Source organism: Silene latifolia, chromosome 1 (genome assembly GCF_048544455.1).
Source record: "Silene latifolia isolate original U9 population chromosome 1, ASM4854445v1, whole genome shotgun sequence".
Classification (NCBI taxonomy): domain Eukaryota; kingdom Viridiplantae; phylum Streptophyta; class Magnoliopsida; order Caryophyllales; family Caryophyllaceae; genus Silene; species Silene latifolia.
In genome coordinates, this window is record NC_133526.1 from 171381504 (window position 1) to 171401912 (window position 20409).

Genomic DNA, 20409 nt, shown 5'->3' on the forward strand with positions numbered 1-20409 from the left:
TATTTTGAAAATTTTATAGAATGATAAAATAACAACTTTACCTCTTAGATTAAGAAATGAGAATAATATTGTCGAGAAAGATAAAATTGTAACTAAATATAAAGAAGTGATATTCGATTGTGTACACAATTTTCTAACTTAATTTAGAAATAGGATAATTAATGTGGCGCAATTTAGATCAAGGAGGGAATAATAACGAACAAAATGGTTGGAGCATAAGTCGAACCCGACAATAAATCTCACGGGACATACAAACCCACCACGATGAAATTTACAACCTCAAATTCTCGATAAAACAGTACTCAACTGAGTCAACTCAATATCTGAACTAAACCCGAAAGTTGAAACCACTATCTATCTATAAAACATTATTAAAAGGTTAACCTAAAAAAAGCCACGTAGACAATGCCACATGGGATGAAAAAAAAGCCACGTATGCAAAAACAATGTGACTTGGCAAACTAATATGACATGGATTATCAATTTATTATTATATTGCATTAATTTAATTCATTTATTTTCTTTACAAATTCATCCATATTCCATTAGCCTTAAACTTAAGTAACTCAAAAAAAAAAACTACAATATAAAAATATGCATTAATTATAAGTTAATAATTTCAAGATATTTCATATGGAGTAGTATTATATATATTTGAAATTAAAAAACCGAATACATGAAATTAAGAACGAAGAAGAATAAATGAAGTTGAAAAAAAAAAATTGTACCTACACAATATAGTTAAAAGGCTACTTAAAACATTTAATTTTAATCCACATGTCGATTTTTTATTGGTAAATACTAATTCATCTATATTGATTACTTGATTATTTATTTATACAATATTATAAAAATCTAGATTATGTATTAAAGAGTTATCTTTAAAACTGTCACATGGTTATAAGTACAAAAAAATTAAAAAAAATCAATTGCAAACACAAAAAATAAATTAATACAAACTCTTTATTTTCCTCTCATAAATTTGGTTACTAATCTACTTATTTATTTCACCTTTAATTTCTTTTATTTAATAGGATGGTTTTTTGGTTTACTCTCACCATCATTATAATTTGTAATTATCATAATTTTTTTTATCTCCCTTTTAATTCACAAAATCGTTCCTCTTCCCTCGAATAAATTGTTTAAATTAAATAATTAATCAATAATTAATAACAAAAAGTTTCCTATATAACTATTATAACAATCCTAATTTTCATTCAAACAGTTGGTAGGTAAAGTATACATACATAGATAATAAAATGAATTCTTTCGCTTTTTATCCTTATTATGTTTTGAATTTATTAATAGTAATAATGTTATTTAGTTATTGTTTTTGTGTTTGTATTGAAATTTCAGGAAGATGACATACTCAGTTATCAATAACATTGCATGAAATCTATACTATCTAATTAAAAAGGTAGCTTAGAACATTCAATTTCATTTCACATGACATTTTCACACCCCATTAATTCTTATTCATTTTTATTGATTATTTAATTATATTGACAATATGACATGCATGGAATAATAATTGAATTTATAAAATTAAATTTAAATTCCGTGTCCCGTGTCCTAAATTTCATGGAATACCGTGTCACGTACCCGTATCCGTATCCGTTTTGGTGCAACCTAGGTTATAACTAAAAAAAGGACATAGCCATCAAAATTTCTGGAAAGACCCATCAAGGCCCTCCCATAAACACAAGTACACAACTACTAGTAGTAAATAGACAAATAAAGTAAAGTGAAGGCAGTCAAGTAGACACATAGGTTGGGTAACAATTTAGTGCCTTCCCCTAGTTCATCTTCTCACAACCTCACGCTCTATTTCTCCATTCTCCTACCATTCTCATATCATATCCCTCCCTTAAACCTCCTCTCGCTCTCATCCACCGGCACTCGCCGGTAATCCCCATTCCGCCACCGTCTACCCGCCCTTTTGTATATCCATTTCCGGTATAACTCTTTACTAATCTTGCTTACTTCTTTTTTTTTTTTTTTATCTAATTTTGTCTTCTAATTATTACTTTCGCTTTTATTTTGTTCCCCTTTATTTGCCTTAATTTGCGTACTCAATTTTGTTGAGCCTGGGTTCGATATTTTAAGGGGCGAACTAGTAATGTACTCCAAGGGGTCCTGTTCATTTGTTTACCTTTTTTATTCTTTGCGCAGGTTCTTTAATCATAGATAAACAAATGAATGGGATGGGGGGATTAATAGTGTAATTTTTGATATTTTAAGGGGCGAATTAGTCATATAAACCCTAATTGTCATAGTTTAGATAAATCGGTTTAGTGGCGATTTGAAGATAGGGGACTAAACATAGATTGGATATTTTTAGAGGCGAACTATTAATGTAGTAGTGTAAGTTTTGGGTATTTTAAGGGGTGTACTAGCAATATAAACCCTAATTTTCATAGTCTAGATATATGGGATTAGTGGTGATTTGAAGATAGGGGGTTATACATATAAATGGGATTAATGGGGATTTAGGTTATACATAGATTGGATATTCTTACTTCTTAGCGCGAACTAGTAATGTACTAGAACAATCATTTGCTTACCTTTGATTAAAATACCATTAACAAAGAATACAGAAGGTAAATAAAAGGAGGGAGTAGTAGGGTAGTTTGGTAAAAGTTCAAAAATTCTGGCTGAAGTTTATATTTTTCGTTTCCTGGGTGTGGTTTAACATTTGCTAGCCTTCTTGCTCTGCCACTAAATGAGCGTTATGTGAACTTACGGTATGTGCAATAATCCTAATTCCTAACCGGCAAATTGCATTGTCAATTTGTAGGATTTCGGAGAAGAAGTTGTGTTGATTGTAGGTGGGATTTAATGGCCATCTCACCTTGTGGAACTACATGGGCAGCTCAATGGGGTGTTTGCACCCTATCCGTGCCAAAAAATTCTTTGAACAAAATATCGGCTGTTCATTATAGGTAAGAAATGTGTTCACGGTATTCAAAGTATTCAAAATACATTTTCTGTTACACCCAATTTTGGTCACTTTTCAAAATTCTGGTGCTAGCAACCCTGTGTTCACTAATGTGACTTAATGATAGTTGACTGATTTGATTTGAGTAGCATGTCTTGCTGTGAGGAACAATCAGGTGTTAGCTAGATTATTTCAAACATCCCTGGGCAGTTTGGAGGTGCAATTGTCGGGGGCATGAGTTGCACCCGAGGGCTAAGTTACATGCACGTTCAATTGGCTTTTCTTTTCTCTCACCTTTACCTTGTTTCTTTTGCTGCTGTATGTCAGAATGTTAGCTGAACTTGAAGCCCAACTCAGAAGTTTTAGGACTAACACAACTTCACATTTACTTAAACGAGATGGGGTCACATGATTGCTTTTTTGAGACCACTCCATTTGTTATTACAACAACAACAATTAGTAAAATTATGACCCCAATAAACTAGTTGGGTTATCGGATTTGCTCAACTCTTTAGAGCGTATCCTGAATCGAATACTACATATTTGTATTGAATTAGGCAACTATTGGCCCAGTGCATTAAGGGCTCTGCAAATGGTTGTTAACAACATAACTCCGTTTATCCACTACTTATCTGTAAGGAGTTTATCTCACATCTTTATTTTGTTAGGGATAATGACTGGGTAAGCATATATAGTCTTCTCTCATCCATGCGATGTTGAGTTGCTCTCCTGTGTTCACCTAGCATATTGATTTTCTTCCTGTTGGTCATTTAATTTTCTGTGTTTAAATGTGACACTTTGGCTGCATTGTACTTATGGCTGCAGTGGTCCAAGAAAAATAAGAGCGATGCAATCATTGAGTTCGAGCATCTTCTCTCCTGAACCAGTGCGTTTGTTGTTTAATTTGAGTTCTGCTCGAAGTCAATGCAATAAAAAGGGTGGCCGTTTCATTGTTAGGGCTGAATCAGTGAGTAACTCCTTTTTAAATAAGTCTTCTTTTTATTTGGTTAAATATTTTTGTCCTTCTACATGTGTTAATATTTTATTATCGTACAGGACTATTACTCTGTACTTGGAGTATCTAAAAATGCCAGCAAATCAGAAATAAAAAGTGGTGAGTTGTAGCTTTCTTTCCTTCTTTTTGCTAAACGAGCATATTTGAACTTAGAGAAGCTGGCTGACGTATTCCTCATTAACTTTTAACCATGCTTCCCTAGATTTTGCAATGATTTTGGTTGCAAATTTTTAGTTGGGGTGAAACTTGTACAAAGTACGTTTGAATGGTAGGGCTATCTAATTTCAGAAATTGACTTTTACGATATCAAAAGATTCTGAATAACTACTAGAACGAACAGGAGGAAACCTTTCAAAATTTTATCTTTTCTTGCAATTGGTTTTTGCATGTGCCAGTGAGCAAACAAAACCAACATATATGGATTATGGATGTCACCTTGTCCAAGACTCAACACATATTAGGGTCTTCATTGATCAAGTACGTAGGTGTACAAGTAAGATGGTTCGGGATTTATTGCACCAGAATGTGGTGTCCTCTTGTAAGAGTGAATCTTGAGGACTCTTTAGTCTTATATTGGGTCATGTAATTTGGTAGGTACTCTGTTGTAGCATTTTTTGTGTCCGCAGTGGATGCTGTCAGAGGCTCAAAGTTAGAGCCATAAAATATAAGTAAGTTTCTTAGTCAAGGTAATTTGGCCATCGTTGATTCGGTATGTAGCAGTATTAAGGCATTTCGGGATTTTTAATCCAGAATCTAGTATCCTCTTGTGAGGGATTGTGGGTCTTGAGGATTTAATGAGTTTTAAGCCTAATATAGGGTGATGAAATTTGGTAAATACTCCGTTCTAGCATATTTAGTGGTCCTCACACCCCGAAGTGGATGCTGTCAAAGGTGGAGCCATAAAATCTATGTTAAGTTTCTAAAATAAAATAAGTTTTTTAACAGTGATGTAAATTATCCGTGGCGAAGTGAAAGTGGTAGGACTTCTGTAATAACTGTGCAGGTGAATGGTTTTATTTTTCAAATTTGGTAGTGATATCAGTAAAGGTTGTTACGATAAAATCAAAGGGTGGTAGGATGATTTGATTTTTTTAATAAATTTTTTATTTGCTGGTAGTAAAATTTCTACATCGATATCAAACGTGTTGGCTACTGGAAACAGGATTTTTCTTCCATTGACGAGATGAAATGTTGAAATGGCTAAGTTATGAAATATGTAGTTCGAGAAGTGCTTGAGAGGAGTGAAGGTTTAGGTTCAGTGGTTGGCTGCTTGTTTAAGGCGCTTGTGGTGATATGTGCTCTCTCAACCTCAAGAGTTTGTATTTCATCATTGTGGTATTATCTGTAGTCTGATACTCTGGCCTGTTACAGACTTTAAGTACACCTTGGATACCGAAAACCAGTATGGCTGAACTTGGTCACTGATATTCAACACACATTTTATGTTGATTTCATTCTGTCTGTTTCTTGATGTGGAGGGAGGGCCGGGATTATGGAGGCATGACTCACAACTGTCAATACTTTTGCTTAATCTTAATATTGGTTACCATTTAAGCGTTACAACTATTATTTCAACTACTCTTCTTGTTTGAGACTTTGGGTTGATATCTGTCAGTCGTTGATGGTGCTGCTAGACTGCTAGTTGTGTAGGTAGCAGAGTGGAACTTGAGTGTTCGTTTAGCGTGGCCATAATTTGGGAGTGATGTTAACAGTCTAACACAGATTTGCTGAAAAGATTGGATTTTATGCCGCGTTCCTGGATTTTTTTGAATTTTTTGCATAAAGAACGTGGATGGAAAACATATAAAGGAATGGCTTGATTGATCTGATGAATGCTATGATTTGTGTATGTAGTCAGTGGAATCTTGGTGACCTAAAATCTGTCGCCTGCCATCTTCCGTACCCATATTATTTGTTTGTTTTTGAAAATAATTCAATCTAATAGAAGTATAGAGCTGCTTCAGTATTCCAGTACATTATGTTACTGTTATCAACATGTTATATGCTTGTATTTTATTTAGGGTTAATTGATGGGAATAATCCATACTATTACCCACCTTCTCAAAATAATCCGAACTACATTTTAACCTAAAATAAACCATGCTATTGCCTTCATTTACCCATAGTGCACTTAGGTCATGTTTTACCTAAACACAGGTAAATCAACCGGTGATTTTTTTTTTTTTTTTTTTTTTAATTTAAACTTCCTTCCTCCTCCTTCATAACAATCCCATCGCCAACCACCAGTATACTCAACCCAGCCAACCACCTACACCCTTCATCAGCCATTTACACCACCATTACTTCACCAACGTTCACCACCAAGGATTGGGAAGCTTAGCAGACCGGAGCGGAGCGGACTAATCGGAGTTTATTATGGGTGAACCCAGATCGTACTCTCAAAAATCAGGTTTATTACTGAAGAAAATCAGGGTCACCCTCTTCTTCAATGACAAACCTTCCTAAACTCTCCTTTATTTTAACCCCCCTAACCAAATCTCCCACCCCCAAATCTCTCTATATAGAGAATATCTGTTTAAAAAGACTCTTGTAGCAACTTACTTTAGGCCACAGTTGGAGTGTTGGATCCCCTTTCAGTCCCACCACCATGGTCTTCCCCAAATCAACAACATATGGAACCTAGAATCCATGATTGATGATGATTACACCCGTTTAATTACCTCAATAACGACAATAGATACTGGGGTTTGAAAGGATATAGGTGTTTGAAAGGATAACGAATTGAAATTGGGGTTTGAAAGGAAATAGGGAAAAAGAGAGGAGATTTGTTGATGGTTTGATGTTGTTCATTGTGTTGTTGGAGTGGCGACGGAGAGGGGACAAAAACGCAGAGCTAAAAGAAGAGGAATGGAATTTTTTTTTTTGGTACACAAAGAAGAGGAATGGAATGAGGAATGGAGTTTAGAGGAGGTTGGAGTGAGGTGGATGTAGTCCTGCAAATGTATTGGTGAAGGTAATAATGGAGGAGTCAGGGAGTATTGGATTTAATTATTTTAATTTTTTTTTTGCTTTTTTTTTCCAAAAACTTGTGACCTGATTAATAGGTAATAGGTTACCGAGCTTAGTTTGAGAAGATGAAGTTAATAGTACGGCTTATTCTGAGATTAAATGTAGTTGGGATTATTCTAAGAAGACCACTCATAGTTTGGATTATTCTTGTCAAATAACCCTTTTATTTATTTGCTTGATATTAGGAAAGCATTTGCTTCTATATGAATACAGTGTTATTTCTGTTACAGCTTACAGGAAACTTGCAAGGAGTTACCATCCTGATGTAAATAAGTAAGTTTGCTTCTCACTTCCTCTACTTCCACTTCAATGAAACACTTTATTTTTTAATTATTTGATGCATAAGGTTGTGAGTCTTGCGACAGTAGAAGGCATGTATCCATGGTCTCCTATGTTTGATGCTGTTCTATCTTTGCTTGTTTTATGTTTTAGTATGACACTATGATATTTTGGACCTAGATTACACTAAATTTGATTTTGTTTAAATCGAACATGTTTACGGACAGCATCGTTTGTTTAGAATCAGAGAGATCTTAAATGAGGAAATTGTGCTGGTCCTTAGGAGTTGGGATCTAGGTTACATGGAAGTGGATTTTGACACGAGCAGACGATTGTTAAAAACATTTTGACTTTAAGACTTGTTTCGTAAGTTTTGAATTAGTTAACGTTTGGAAACGATGAATTTTTATTTTCATAATTTTGATTGTAGAATTTTGAATGTTCTAATTCAACTCCAAATTCAATCTCATAACCCATTTGGAGATCACGTTGAATTCAATTCCAAATTTCAATTTTTCAATGATTTTTGGGAAAATGGAAGTGGAATTGGAATTGGGCGAGTCAAATCTAGGGTAGTTTTTGACAAGAAAAATAATATAAAGTAGTTTTTTTACAAATACCCCTAAATATAAGGTAGTTTTTGACAAAAAACCCTTAATATATATTAAGAACTTGGTTCTTAAATAAGAACCAAGTACTTATTTTAACAAACCCAATGACTCTTGCAATGGGAAGAATTTTATTCTAAAAGTTCTTGTTGACAAACCCAGACAAAAACCTCCCATTGCACTTTCTCTAAGTTCCCAAACATATTGAAATTCTCAAGTATAGAATTCAATTCTAATTCTAAGTTCCCAAACATACCATTAAGCAATTTATTTTAGGATTTTTTTGTCAGAAACTACCTTTTATTTAGGGTCATTTGTGAACAACTACCTTTCATTTTATTTTTGGCTTTCAACTACCTTTCATTTCTTCTTTTTGCAAAAGACTGCCAGAATTTCACTTCCGACTAAAAAAAAGTCAACTCTCCGACGCTGAGTCGTCATTTTCATGTTAAATTTAATTTTTTACTTCTTAAGCCTAATAATTGATGATAAATATTGATTAAACTCTATTTCGGTTTTTAAAAATCGTTTTAATCTTTTCTCTCGATTTAAATTTTGAGTTTTTATAAAAGAAAGACGGAATTCGATTTTAAAACCCCGAAGTTCAGCTTGACTTCCCATTACATTTTCGTTCTCCCTTTTTGTTTTTCATCTTCCCTTTTTTATTCGCATTTTGAGGCGTGCGTTCACCCATGGACGGTTCGAAAGGATGATTCATGTCAGCCGACCCCAAATCATTTTGGGATTAAGGCTCTGATGTTGTTGTTGTTGTTGTTGTTGCCAGTACAAGACACATGCATTTGGATTTGGCTACCTTGTGCTTTGTCATTTTTGATAACACCAACTAAAAGCTTCCTCTGATTTATTGTGTATGTTGCGTTAGCATTAAGAGTGGTGTAATCGTCGGATTGTGGCGGTGAGTCATGATTCATGAGGGGGAGTTATGGTTGGTTATTGGTGTATGATTCAGTATTGCGATATAAAGTAGTCCTAAATAAAGCTCTTTTATAACCGCGTAAATCACATTAGAACAAAAAGAAATCCCCCAAAATATGGTAAATGTAGCGTCATACTGTAAGGGAGAAGGAGCGAAGTCTTAACTACCACACACGCTACTACCATGAAGTTGTCGGTATTTCACTGATCTCCTACCCGAATGAGGCCGGTGCTCGTTTGCGCGTGTGTGAACGAATCTTAAGTCGCTGTCATGTCTTGCCCTCTAGTATAGTGACCGCTTTCATGAGGCCATTTGTTCCCTTCTTTGCCACTACCACTCCTCCCTATTACTTTCCCTCTTCATGCGACCAGATTTTTTTAATATCACCGAAAGTCAAAACTAATTGAGTCATACTTTAAAAGCAACTCAAAACCAAAAGTAACCATGTAAATTTAGCTTAACTATAATTCAAACTGACTCAATTCTTCTTCGTAAGTAACAAGGATGTGGTGGAGATGATAGTTAGAGGAGAGAGAGTGAGTGTCTACATGTTTTTGAGAGTGATTGTAAGCAATTGGTATTGATCATCCATTGTGCTTGTGAGATTTAGTTGGAGATGGAGGTGACGAGGATGATGGGTCATGAAATGGTGGGCGTGGGAGAGGAGAATCTGGAGATGCGGGGAACTGGGGCCCGTGGAAGGTTGCTTAAATTGATTTTCAATGCAGGAGTTAAGGTGGAGAGTGGGACATGTATTTGGATGATTTTGAGGAATTGGAGATGTGAGTAGTGTCGCTGTGAACAGGTCTGGGAAGTGACGAGGATGAGTGTCACCGTTCATGGGTTGTAGATAGATGTTCTTGATTGTTGGACTCCGCGTGTATGTAGCTCCTTCCCTCCGTTTGTATTGCATGATTTACCATCTATGAAAGTTGTGTCAGGAAGTTGGACGACTTCAGAAAAAAAAAGTGATTAACAGATTAAAAATTGCTGTTGATCAGTTGAAATTGCTAGTTTAATTTCACCCGGCTTTAGGATTATCGTGTGACTTGTGAGGTAGTTTATAACTTCCTTGGGAGGTTTGATTTCTTTGTATGTACTGGGATGGATACGGGTCTCTCACAATTAATGTAGGTACACTGTTCCGAGTATTATATGCTTCCAAGATTTTTTGCTCAACCAGGAGTGAGTTGGTCATTCCATGCTACCTTTGTTAGTCATCATGATGAAAAAATGAGCTTATTACCACCATGTAACCTCAATTTTTAATTAATAGTTTATAATTTTAATTTGTCCCTTACACTTGTTATGTAGGGAGCCTGGAGCCGAAGAGAAATTCAAAGAGATTAGTAATGCTTATGAGGTATCGTGATGTTTTCTTCCGTTTTAGTTTGCTGTACTTGCCTTTGTCTTCCTAATCCCTCGTTGTGTTAATACTCCGCCCCAGATTACTGTCATTCCTATTGTTTACGAGCTTATAGACGTAGTTTGCTGAGAACTGTGTGATTCCCTTAGGTGTTGTCCGATGATGAGAAGAAGTCCATATATGATAGATTTGGGGAGGCTGGATTAAAAGGATCTGGGCCTGGCATGGGAGTAAGTCGTCAATTTGCCTTTTTTCTCCTTTTTCACTCTCTTTTTGAAATGGTTCGATTATGTTGTTTTAATGTTCGTGGCACAACGTTCTATTATTCAAACAGGATTTCTCCAACCCATTTGACCTATTCGAGTCTATATTTGACCTTGGTGGTATGAATATGGGTGGTATGGGAGGAAGAGGCTCAAGAAACAGAGCCACGGAAGGTGAAGACCAACTTTACAATCTGGTCTTAAATTTCAAAGAAGCTATTTTCGGGGTAGAGAAGACTATTGAGGTAAGTCGACTTGAGAGTTGTGGCACTTGCAATGGCTCGGGCGCCAAACCCGGTACCAATTCAACAAAATGCAACACGTGTGGAGGTCAAGGTCAAGTTGTCTCTTCGGCTAGAACCCCGCTTGGTGTTTTCCAACAGGTTTCTACTTGCTCCGCGTGTGGTGGAACTGGGGAAACCTTCACACCATGCAACACGTGTGGAGGCGACGGTAGAGTTAAGAAATCAAAGCGTACCAACCTGAAGGTGCCTGCTGGTGTTGATGCAGGCAGCAGGTTGAGAGTAAAGGGCGAGGGTAATGCCGGAAGGAAAGGTGGGCCCTCCGGTGACCTTTTTGTCGTCATCGATGTAATTCCCGATCCCGTTTTAAAAAGGGACGACACGAATATTCTTTACTCGTGTAAGGTGTCTTATATCGATGCCATCCTTGGGACCACAATGAAGGTCCCAACAGTCGACGGGACAGTCGACCTAAAGATACCTCCCGGTACACAACCCGGGACTACTTTGGTAATGGCAAAGAAAGGTGTGCCGATGTTGAATAAACCAAACATAAGAGGCGATCAGCTGGTACGAGTGCAGGTAGAAATACCGAAGAGACTTAGTGATGAAGAGAAGAAGCTCATTGAAGAGCTATCTAATTTAAATAAGGCAAAAGCGCCCAACAGTAAAAGATAGCCTTGTATTGACGGAAAGACGGTTGCGGTTTATACCCCATTTCGTTGCAAAGGGGACTGAGATAGTTTTGCGTAGGTGATTTTGGTCTATGTATTTTATTGTACAAACATTTGAAAGGGATTTTTTTTGATATGATAACTTGAGAAGAAAATAATTCAGTATTGACACGAACATTTAAAACCGTCTTACATAATAATTTGTGTTTTGTTAAGTTGCCTCACATCAAAGTAATGTAGATTACTCGAGATAAATAATCGAATTAGTAAAGTGGTTTTAAGATTTTATTATGTTTGAAAATTGGAATCAAAGTATCTTCATTGAAGTATTTTTTTTGTCCGAGTGAGGCTCCCTTAAGTTGCCCTCGTTGCAGCTATATGCCTATAGTGACCGTTATTGGATGATAAGGGGATAATAACGGATGTGAAAGATTAAATTATCCATTAAAAACATGTCTAATATAGCAGGGTAAACAACTAAATGAGATTCAAAAAATGGAATAGTTAAATAAATGACTGAGACGGAGGCCGAGTAAATAGTTGATCAATAGCATTGGTTGAAGGCTTTATAACCCCTTCAAAGTTTGCTGGCATTGCTACGAGAAAGGCTCCCCATGGCCTTCGCTTTCTCCTTGAGAACAAATTTCTGGGTCTTCCCAGTTGAAGTCTTTGGTAGCTTCTCGAACACAACTGTTCGAGGAACCATATATCGAGGAAGATGATCTCTACAAAACGTAATCATATCTTCAGCACTAACATGGCTATGACCGCTCTTGAGCTCGATAAATGCACAGACTGTCTCACCCCAGTGATCATCTGGGCGGCCCACGACAGCAGCATCTACAACAGCAGGGTGATTAAATATTACAGATTCAACCTCAATTGTGCTTATATTTTCTCCCCCAGATATTATTATGTCCTTAGCACGGTCTTTTAACTCGATATATCCATCGGGATGTTTAACTCCCAAATCTCCAGTGTGAAACCATCCGCCCTGAAAAGCCTCCTGGGTTGCCTTCAGATCATTCAAGTATCCATTCATGACAGTGTTGCCTCTAAACATGACCTCACCCATTGTTCTTCCATCGGAAGGTGCACTTTCCATGGTGACCGGATGCTTCACATCAACTTCCTCCATTCCGATATGGTGGACTCCTTGTCGCGCCTTCATCTTTGCTTGTTCATGTGGAGGCAAGGCATTCCACTCGGGCTTCAATGCACAAAATGTACCTGATAGCAGCAGTAAACGAAATTCAAGAAAATGAGTTCTTTTGAGATCCATCATTGGAACCTTTCCAATAGAGCGATTAGGTCAGTTCATGTCTTTTCGGAACCTTTACGAATTCTAAGCGACTTGATTAGGTCAATTTGGGTTTGCAATCATTTTGTATTATTCTGTTTTAGTCTACTTCGGGTTTCAGGTCAAGTTATTCAGATTGTGTTAGTTTTGTCAGGTCTATTGTAAACTATAAATTCCATACTGTCATTTATTTTTCTGAAATCTCTGAAATCTGAATGCAAATTCATTATTTTCTGAAAACTTTTGGGTCATGTGTGTGTGTCTGCCATTGATACCTGGTCCATAAGTTTCGGTCAGACCATAAGCATGGATCGCCACAAAACCCATCTCTTCCATTTTAAAGAGCACCTGTGGAGGAGGCGGAGCTGCACCAATCATAACAGCTACCTTTGCCGGAAGAGGCTTCTTCTGTTCATCCCGTGCATTTATCATCATGCTTAACACGGTGGGTGCACCTCCCATGTGCGTTACCTTGTGCTCAGCAATGTTACTGAATATTCCATTTGCAGTAACATTTCTCAAGCATATGTTTGTGCCGCCTCGAGCTGCCAGGCCCCACGTCAGGCACCAACCATTGCAATGAAACATGGGGTTGGTCCACAAATAGACCGTTGTGGAACCCATCTCCATCAGCATGACTGTAGCTAGCGAGTTCAAATACGCACCCCTGTGGCTATAAATCACCCCTTTTGGCGTTGAGGTTGTCCCTGAAGTGTAATTTAAGGAAATGGGCTGTAACTCGTCTTTTGGTTTCTGAATTTCAAAGTCGGACTTTCCTGTCTGTAGAAGACTCTCATATTCCAGGCTGACTGAGGAAGGCATGGAGTATCCAACTCCAACTGACTGCTTATCGATAACTAAGATGATTCGAGGAAGGTTAGAAGTGGCTTTGGACATAATACCGATTGCTTTTTGAACTACTTCAAAGAACTGGGCATCAACAAAAATGAGTTTGGCGTTGGAATGTTTTAGCAAGACTGACACCATGGCAGCGTCATGACGAATATTAAGGGTGCATAAAACTCCGCCAGCCATGGGAACTGCAAAGTGCAGCTCATACATTGCCGGAATGTTAGGAATGAATGCAGCGACCTGTAAGTAATTCGAAGGCCATTAGTCATAAATACAGGCAAGAAAAACTGAAAAAAAAGACAGATGGAGTAAAAAACGATACCTACTTCCCTCTCCATCCCATTTATATTTTCCACTCGATTTTGTTTTGGACAGTAAGATAAAAATAACTTACAATGTGTCAATCGATACAAAGTAAGCTATTCGACTAAGTAGCACCATAAAAACTTGTGCGTGAAAGTTCTATTGCCCTCATGGTTCTACCCGTCTAGAAGCGGATTGCACCGGACAGTGCAAAAAAGAACTGAGATCCCAAAGTCAGAACCGCAACTTTACCAGCTGAGCTAGTGAGTTGATTGAATTGAAAAAAATAATAATAAAAAGGCCACCAAGAGCAAAATCTTGTGGAGCATTCTTGGCCTGAGTCCATATCTAATAGACTTCGAGCATGTTACCCTCGGGTGGCATTTCCAAATGAGATACCCAAAAAAAAAAAAAAAAAAATAATAAAAAAGGGTAAAAGGGTACTCACAACATCTCCAGATGAGATACCCAAGAGAGAAAGAGCAGAAGCAAGCTGAGTACACCTTTCTAAAGTCTGTCCCCAAGTATAATGAACATTTCCATAGATGACGGACAGTCGGTCTCTATACACTAGTGCTGCTCTCTCCAGGAAGCTGATTGGAGAGAGCGGCACATAGTTCGCTGAGCAACGTACCAGTCCTTCCATCTTTGCAACCGCAACTAGAGAACCAAGTTGATGACTATAGATAAGCTATATATCCTGAACTTGGAGGAAAGTTAAGAAGTCACCCACTATATATCGCGGTTCGCGGTAATAGTGGCACAAATGTAGTTTCGTTTTCAAATGGAGACCAAGACTTGTGGCTTTTTGGTTCTTGGTTGTCGTGTAGTAATACAATTCTCGACCCAATTTTTATTATAGATCATCCGAAAGCACATCTCAAAAATATTCACACAAGGTAAGGTCGTATATTTCCGACTTCATTATCTCAAATCAAACTATAAAGGCAGCATTATGGTCTTTTGTGGAAAGTGGAGGACCCACAAGGCCACAACAGAAAAAGCACATAAATGATTTAGGGGAATATAGCAAAGTTTAACTAATTTTCCACCATGTAATTATGATAAGAGTAATTGATAAGCATTATAAACGAAAAATGCATGTGATGTCCTGAAGTTTGATATTTTGTCTAAAATACTCTAGTTTTTTTATCATCGAAACTTTAAGAGGCCATAACTCGTGTTTATGACCTCATAAAGTGACAATTTTTTTTTTCAAATTGATCTTTCCGAGAACTACGACTTGAAAAAAAATAGGATATTTTGGAAAAATGTCAAACCTCAAGGATACCGCATGCATTTTCCAGTATTTGAAACATTGTGACCCATAAGGTCATCATCAATATTACCCCCTTGCATTATAGAAGCACAAATTCGTGTTTAAGGAAGACATATCTATCTGAAATAATATAACGGGTCAAATAGATTGAGGGAATGACAAACTCTTGTCCAAGTTTGGGTAATATTTAACCCATTTTACATTTAAGCCAGATATAGTCGTCTTATGCTCATTCCTCCTCACCCTACCACTTTGTAAACTGGTGAGGTGAAAGTTGTAATTGTATTTCCGAAACATTAAGGCAGCGTAAACTATTAGTTGAGACAGCCAAAAACAAATACCCGAACTTCCTTATTAAACCGAGGGACTTTTAGATACATTTATTAACTGTTAACAAAAAAAAAAAAAAATCAGTCTATCACACCCTAATATTGATTATAACAACTCATACATGAGGCTTATAAGCGTCAAATACGACCGTTGTAATCGAATTTTTTGGTTAAATGGGGTTATTTGACAAATTAATTTGCCTTTTAAAGTCGGATTCAAACTATTTATGGCCAATGGGTCCACGTCATCAGCTTAATTTTTTTTTTCTGTTTTTAAGTGAAGCCGCTAGAAACAATAGCATTTTTAGTCTTTGTAAAATGGCTCAACTTTTAAGAGAAGGAAAAGGGATGAAGCCGCTAGATTTCCCAGCGCTTTTACTCTTTCTTGGTTTGCAAAACATGCCTTTAACTCTTCTACATTATAATAACACCAAAACCCATCTTCCTCCTCCCTCCTTTGCTTCCTCCTTCCTCTCCGGCACCCACATACCTCCTTCCTCCCTGCCGCCACTCCTTCCTCTCCGCCACCACCAACGCCTAAACCTCACCTCTCCTTCATGTCCCCACCAAAAGCGAGATATCAATGATCGAAGCTCACGGAAGTTGACGGGAATTTTAAAAATACTCATAACGTAGGTAGGAAGTGAATTGACTCCCGCCTTTATAAGAACTTCCTTACCAGCCCTGGACAAAGTTTTCCCACGCCAACAATTCAGCCGTTTACTAAGCTTATCACAAAGGATATCCGTCAACCTCTTCTTGGACCTTCCCACAATAGTGGGTAAACCAAAATACCTAGCTTGTTCCTCCACCTCAGTAATGAACAATCGGGTAGCTAAATTACTCCTACGCTGCAGCGGCACCCCTTTGCTAAATGAGACGGTAGTCTTGTCCAAATTAACCAACCGCCCGAAGCTTCTTCATATCAACGCAAAATAGAATTTATCACATCAGCCTCCTCCAAAGTCGCTTTCACAAAGAAAATACTATTGTCAGCAAATAACAGATGGGAAATAAAGGGCGCACCATTTGAAATACGAATGTCGTGCAGTGAGTTAATCTCCACGGCCCTCCTCATTAAGCTAGATAGAACTTCCGCACAAAAGATAAACAAATAAGGTGAAAGAGGGTCACCTTGTCTCAAGCCTCTAGTCGGTCGAAAAATACGAGATGGGCTCCCATTAATAAGCACGGAGAAAGACACCGAAGACACACATTCCATAACACGAGCAGACCATTGTCGATTGAAACCCATCACAACTAAGACCCTCTCCAAAAAGCTCAATTCAACCCTGTCATACACCTTTGCCATATCCAATTTAAAGGCCATGAACCCCTCGGCATTTCTCGAATTTTTCATAAAATGGAAAAGTTCAAAAGCAATTAACACATTATCCGAGATAATTCTACCTGGAGTAAACACACTTTGATTTTCTGATACAATATCTCCAAGAAATTGCTTCAACCGATTCGCTAAAACCTTTGAAACCAACTTATATGCCACATTACAAAGACTGATCGGCCGGAAATCGCTAACTTTGTCCGGAGCTTTCTTCTTAGGTATTAAGACAATATTAGTCTTATTTAACTCTCTCGGTGAGGCTTCACCCCGTAAAATAACGAGAACAGTGCTCACTACAATCGAACCCACCGAGCCCCAGTAAGTCTGGTAAAATAACCAATTCATACCATGCGGGCCCGGAGCTTTTAACGGATGCATCTGATTAAGAGCCATCACCACCACTTCTTCAGTATATTCCTTAGCCAAAATGCCATTCATCTCCTCTGTCATCCGCTGGCCTAGATTGCCGAGCACCTCGAAATTAGTCGGATTCGAAGACGTAAAAAGTCGCTTGAAGTAAGACATAGCCACATTTTCAATTCCTTCCTCCCCTGAATGCACGTTCCCATCATCATCCACAAGCTTACTAATAAAATTCTTGCGCTTACGCTCACCAGCCCTAGTATGGAAAAAAGTCGTATTACGATCCCCATCTTTAAGCCATAGGGCCCGCGATCGTTGCCGCCAATACTGCTCCTCCTTACGTCTCAAGTCAGCCAGTTCCGCAACTAATTTCCGTCTTCTCCTCACATTATCCTCCGACCTCTCCCCCTCATTTAGTCTAGATAGAAGTTTATATTTCCGTCCAATATCCCGACCTATGCCCGAAATACTCATACTCTTCCACGCCCTCAGCTCTCTTGCACATTCATTCAACACCCGCACAAGATTTGCACCACTTTTTTCTACCCCTCGATCAATCGCCTTGATAAGTGCATTTTCTATACATTTTAACCCCTTATATTAGCTTTATTTCACATGTCATTTAGCACTTATCTTAGTGTTTTATAAGCTAATATGTGTATTCTAGTATCTTTGCTTGTCTTGTCATATTTTGTAGGTACTTAAACTTTTTGGAGCTAAAATATTACAAATAAGCTACTAGAAGAAATAAGCTAAGTAAGAGCACAAGTTTGGGCTAAGTGTTGGAAGTGCATGGATTTTGTATGAAGAAAGTGTTGGATCAAAATGAAAATACAAGCAAAGTCATTGTGCAAAGTCAAGCCCAAATTCAAAGTTCAAATTATGGTGGAAACTATTGGATGCTAAGAAGAGCTTAGGATGCTAATATCACATTTAACCAAGTGAATTATGATGGAATTAGTGGCTCACTTAGTATTCCTTTGGTAATTAATCAAGCAATTAAGAGAAAATATTTGGGGTTGACTCCTTGTATTTACTCTATGTTTCACTCCTTATTTCTTATATAAAGGGTGTAGACTTCAACACACCATACACCATTCACACATATTTCTATTCCAAAATTCTCTCTAAATATTAGTAGTTTAATTTAGTTTAGTTTAGCTTGTATTAGTTTGTTACAACATTTCTATTATCAAGTTCAAGATTTATTCAAAGTTATTTCCATTTTCAATTGTTCTTCTATTTCCATTCAAGGTAATTTTATCTTTATTTTAATTATGTTATTTATCATTTCATTTAACATTAGTTTAGTTTATATTTTCACAATGTTAGAATAATTTACCTTTGTCTAGGGAATAAAGGAAGCCATGCATGATTAAGTAATTTGTAAATGTCAAAATAAGGATAAGTTAATATTGTATAATTGTTTCTATCACATGTTTGCACCATAATGTTTAATCTATGTTTAAAGGCCTTATTCATCGATTAAGTTTGTTCATTCGTTCTAAAGTCGAGAGGCACGGAATTGAATTAGACTAAGCATGTGTAGTAGGACGACCTAGTCATGGACGAGAGTTTCTCTAGGACCCGGTCTATGGTTGATACTAATGCCGTAAGGTGGGTATCTCTAAGCCTAAACATTTACCGCAAAATCAACTTCTTAACTTGACATAAACATTTACGTAATTAGCATGTGTGACCCGACCTCCCTAGACAATTTCTTTTTATTGTTGTTTTCATTTTATTTGCATAATCAACCAATCAATCAATCTACCGCATCGACTCAAGATAAACTTCGCTTCATAACAATTAATTAATAACTCCCGTCTCCTTTGGGTTCGACCTCTAAGTACTACATTAATTTGTTACCTAGGGTATAAATATTATCTTTGCATAGGTGTGCGATAGCCTATCACGCCTCACGACACCCTTCTACCCGAACCCATACCTGCTCAAATCTAAACTTTCGCTCCTTCGCTGTTTCCCCTTCCCTCCTATTCAAAAGAAGTTTAATAGGCGCATGATCCGACCACTCTTTATCAAGATAAAATAGTCTTGCAAAAGGAAATAAATCTAGCCAAGAAGCCGAGCACAACACCCTATCAAGCATACTCTGTCGATTCGCCTCTCCAGCTTGCCCATTATCCCATGAAAAATTATATCCCTCCCACGGAGCATCCCGAATACCACACTCATCAACCGCTTCCCTGAAATTGTTCATCTGCCTCTACGACCTACTACCACCTTTCATCTCAGTCGAGAACAGTATCTCGTTGAAATCCCATATGCACACCCATGGTAATTGAGATTGTCTTCCTAGGAGCCTAAGAAGCTCCCAAGAAAGATGTTTATCAGACATCGAAGGCCAGCCATAGAAACCCGTAACCCGCCATTCCCCGCCCTCTCCTCGAATCATAAAATCCATATGATGCAAAGAAGCCGACATGAAAAGACAGTCAACCTCCTTCTTCCACAAGAAAGCTAAACCACCCGATCGTCCTGCACTATCTACCTCAATTCCATAATACCCATCCAATTTCTCCTTCACCCTCCTCATTTCACGACCACAAAGTTTCGTCTCACATAAAAACAATATGGCCGGGGCCTCCCTCCGTACCAAAGCACGGAGCGCAAGAACCGTGTCGGGGTTGCCCAAGCTCCAGGCAGTTAATGTTTAAAATATTCATTGGGCCTGGCGGGGTTGAACTATGTCAACCTCCGCCTCGAGTGTACTAAAGACGCCCCGTCTAAGAATAATTTCGACCGCTTTTGAACCTCCACCATAGGTGCCTCCTCACGCCCTCGTTCCCCCCATGCTCCTTCACGGACTCCTCCTCGCCCGTGACCCACCTCCCACATCCGTCCTCCACACCGCGTCCAACTTCCTCCCCCTCACTTCCCGCATTCCCTCCCTTCTTCCCATTTTCCTTGCTTGCCCCCGCTTACCTTCACCACCAAGTCTGCATCAAGCTCCATAAAACGAGTATCGATAATTGCCCCACCTCACTGCCCACTTCCTCACCCTGCTCCTTACCCATTAAGTCACCCTCCTGATCACCGCCCTCCTCATGTTCACTGCAACCCATCATCTCAGGCCTCCGACCTCCTGCCTTCCTCCCCCTCTATCACTTCCTCTCGTTGTTCCTCCCTATCCTCCCTTCTTTCACCATCTTCATTCAACTCCTTTAGTTTTGTCGCTTCACTTTTCTTGCTTTTAAGATCAATAGAAATGGCCTGCAACTTCTTAATCATGGCTGAAATGGTTTCCTCTGTATCCACAGTACTCGCG

The 20409-nt window shown here is 38.0% G+C and overlaps 2 protein-coding genes across 2 annotated transcripts; one reads left to right on the plus strand and one right to left on the minus strand.

The window, feature by feature from the left end:
* The first annotated feature begins 1756 nt into the window (after nt 1–1756).
* Nucleotides 1757–11401, plus strand: LOC141611634 (chaperone protein dnaJ A6, chloroplastic-like). The gene is made up of 8 exons (XM_074430223.1): nt 1757–1956; nt 2798–2942; nt 3764–3905; nt 3995–4052; nt 7214–7256; nt 10122–10170; nt 10323–10403; nt 10508–11401. The coding sequence occupies exons 2-8, from the start codon at nt 2839–2841 to the stop codon at nt 11354–11356; spliced, it is 1326 nt and encodes a 441-aa protein (XP_074286324.1). The 5' UTR covers nt 1757–1956; nt 2798–2838; the 3' UTR covers nt 11357–11401.
* Nucleotides 11402–11762: 361 nt separating this feature from the next.
* LOC141611625 (butanoate--CoA ligase AAE1-like) lies at nt 11763–14621 on the minus strand. The gene is made up of 3 exons (XM_074430212.1): nt 14256–14621; nt 12928–13744; nt 11763–12582 (listed from the first exon to the last, which is right to left on the minus strand). The coding sequence occupies exons 1-3, from the start codon at nt 14451–14453 to the stop codon at nt 11930–11932; spliced, it is 1668 nt and encodes a 555-aa protein (XP_074286313.1). The 5' UTR covers nt 14454–14621; the 3' UTR covers nt 11763–11929.
* Between the last annotated feature and the right edge of the window lie 5788 nt (nt 14622–20409).

Coding starts and splice junctions, on each gene's coding strand:
- LOC141611634 (XM_074430223.1), top strand. CDS start 2,839: ATGGCCATCTCACCTTGTGGAACTACATGGGCAGCTCAATGGGGTGTT. Junction 2,943..3,763: donor ATATCGGCTGTTCATTATAG/GTAAGAAATGTG, acceptor TTATGGCTGCAG/TGGTCCAAGAAAAATAAGAG. Junction 10,171..10,322: donor AGATTAGTAATGCTTATGAG/GTATCGTGATGT, acceptor TGATTCCCTTAG/GTGTTGTCCGATGATGAGAA.
- LOC141611625 (XM_074430212.1), bottom strand. CDS start 14,453: ATGGAAGGACTGGTACGTTGCTCAGCGAACTATGTGCCGCTCTCTCCA. Junction 13,745..14,255: donor GTATCTCATCTGGAGATGTT/GTGAGTACCCTT, acceptor AATTACTTACAG/GTCGCTGCATTCATTCCTAA. Junction 12,583..12,927: donor GACCGAAACTTATGGACCAG/GTATCAATGGCA, acceptor TGCTGCTATCAG/GTACATTTTGTGCATTGAAG.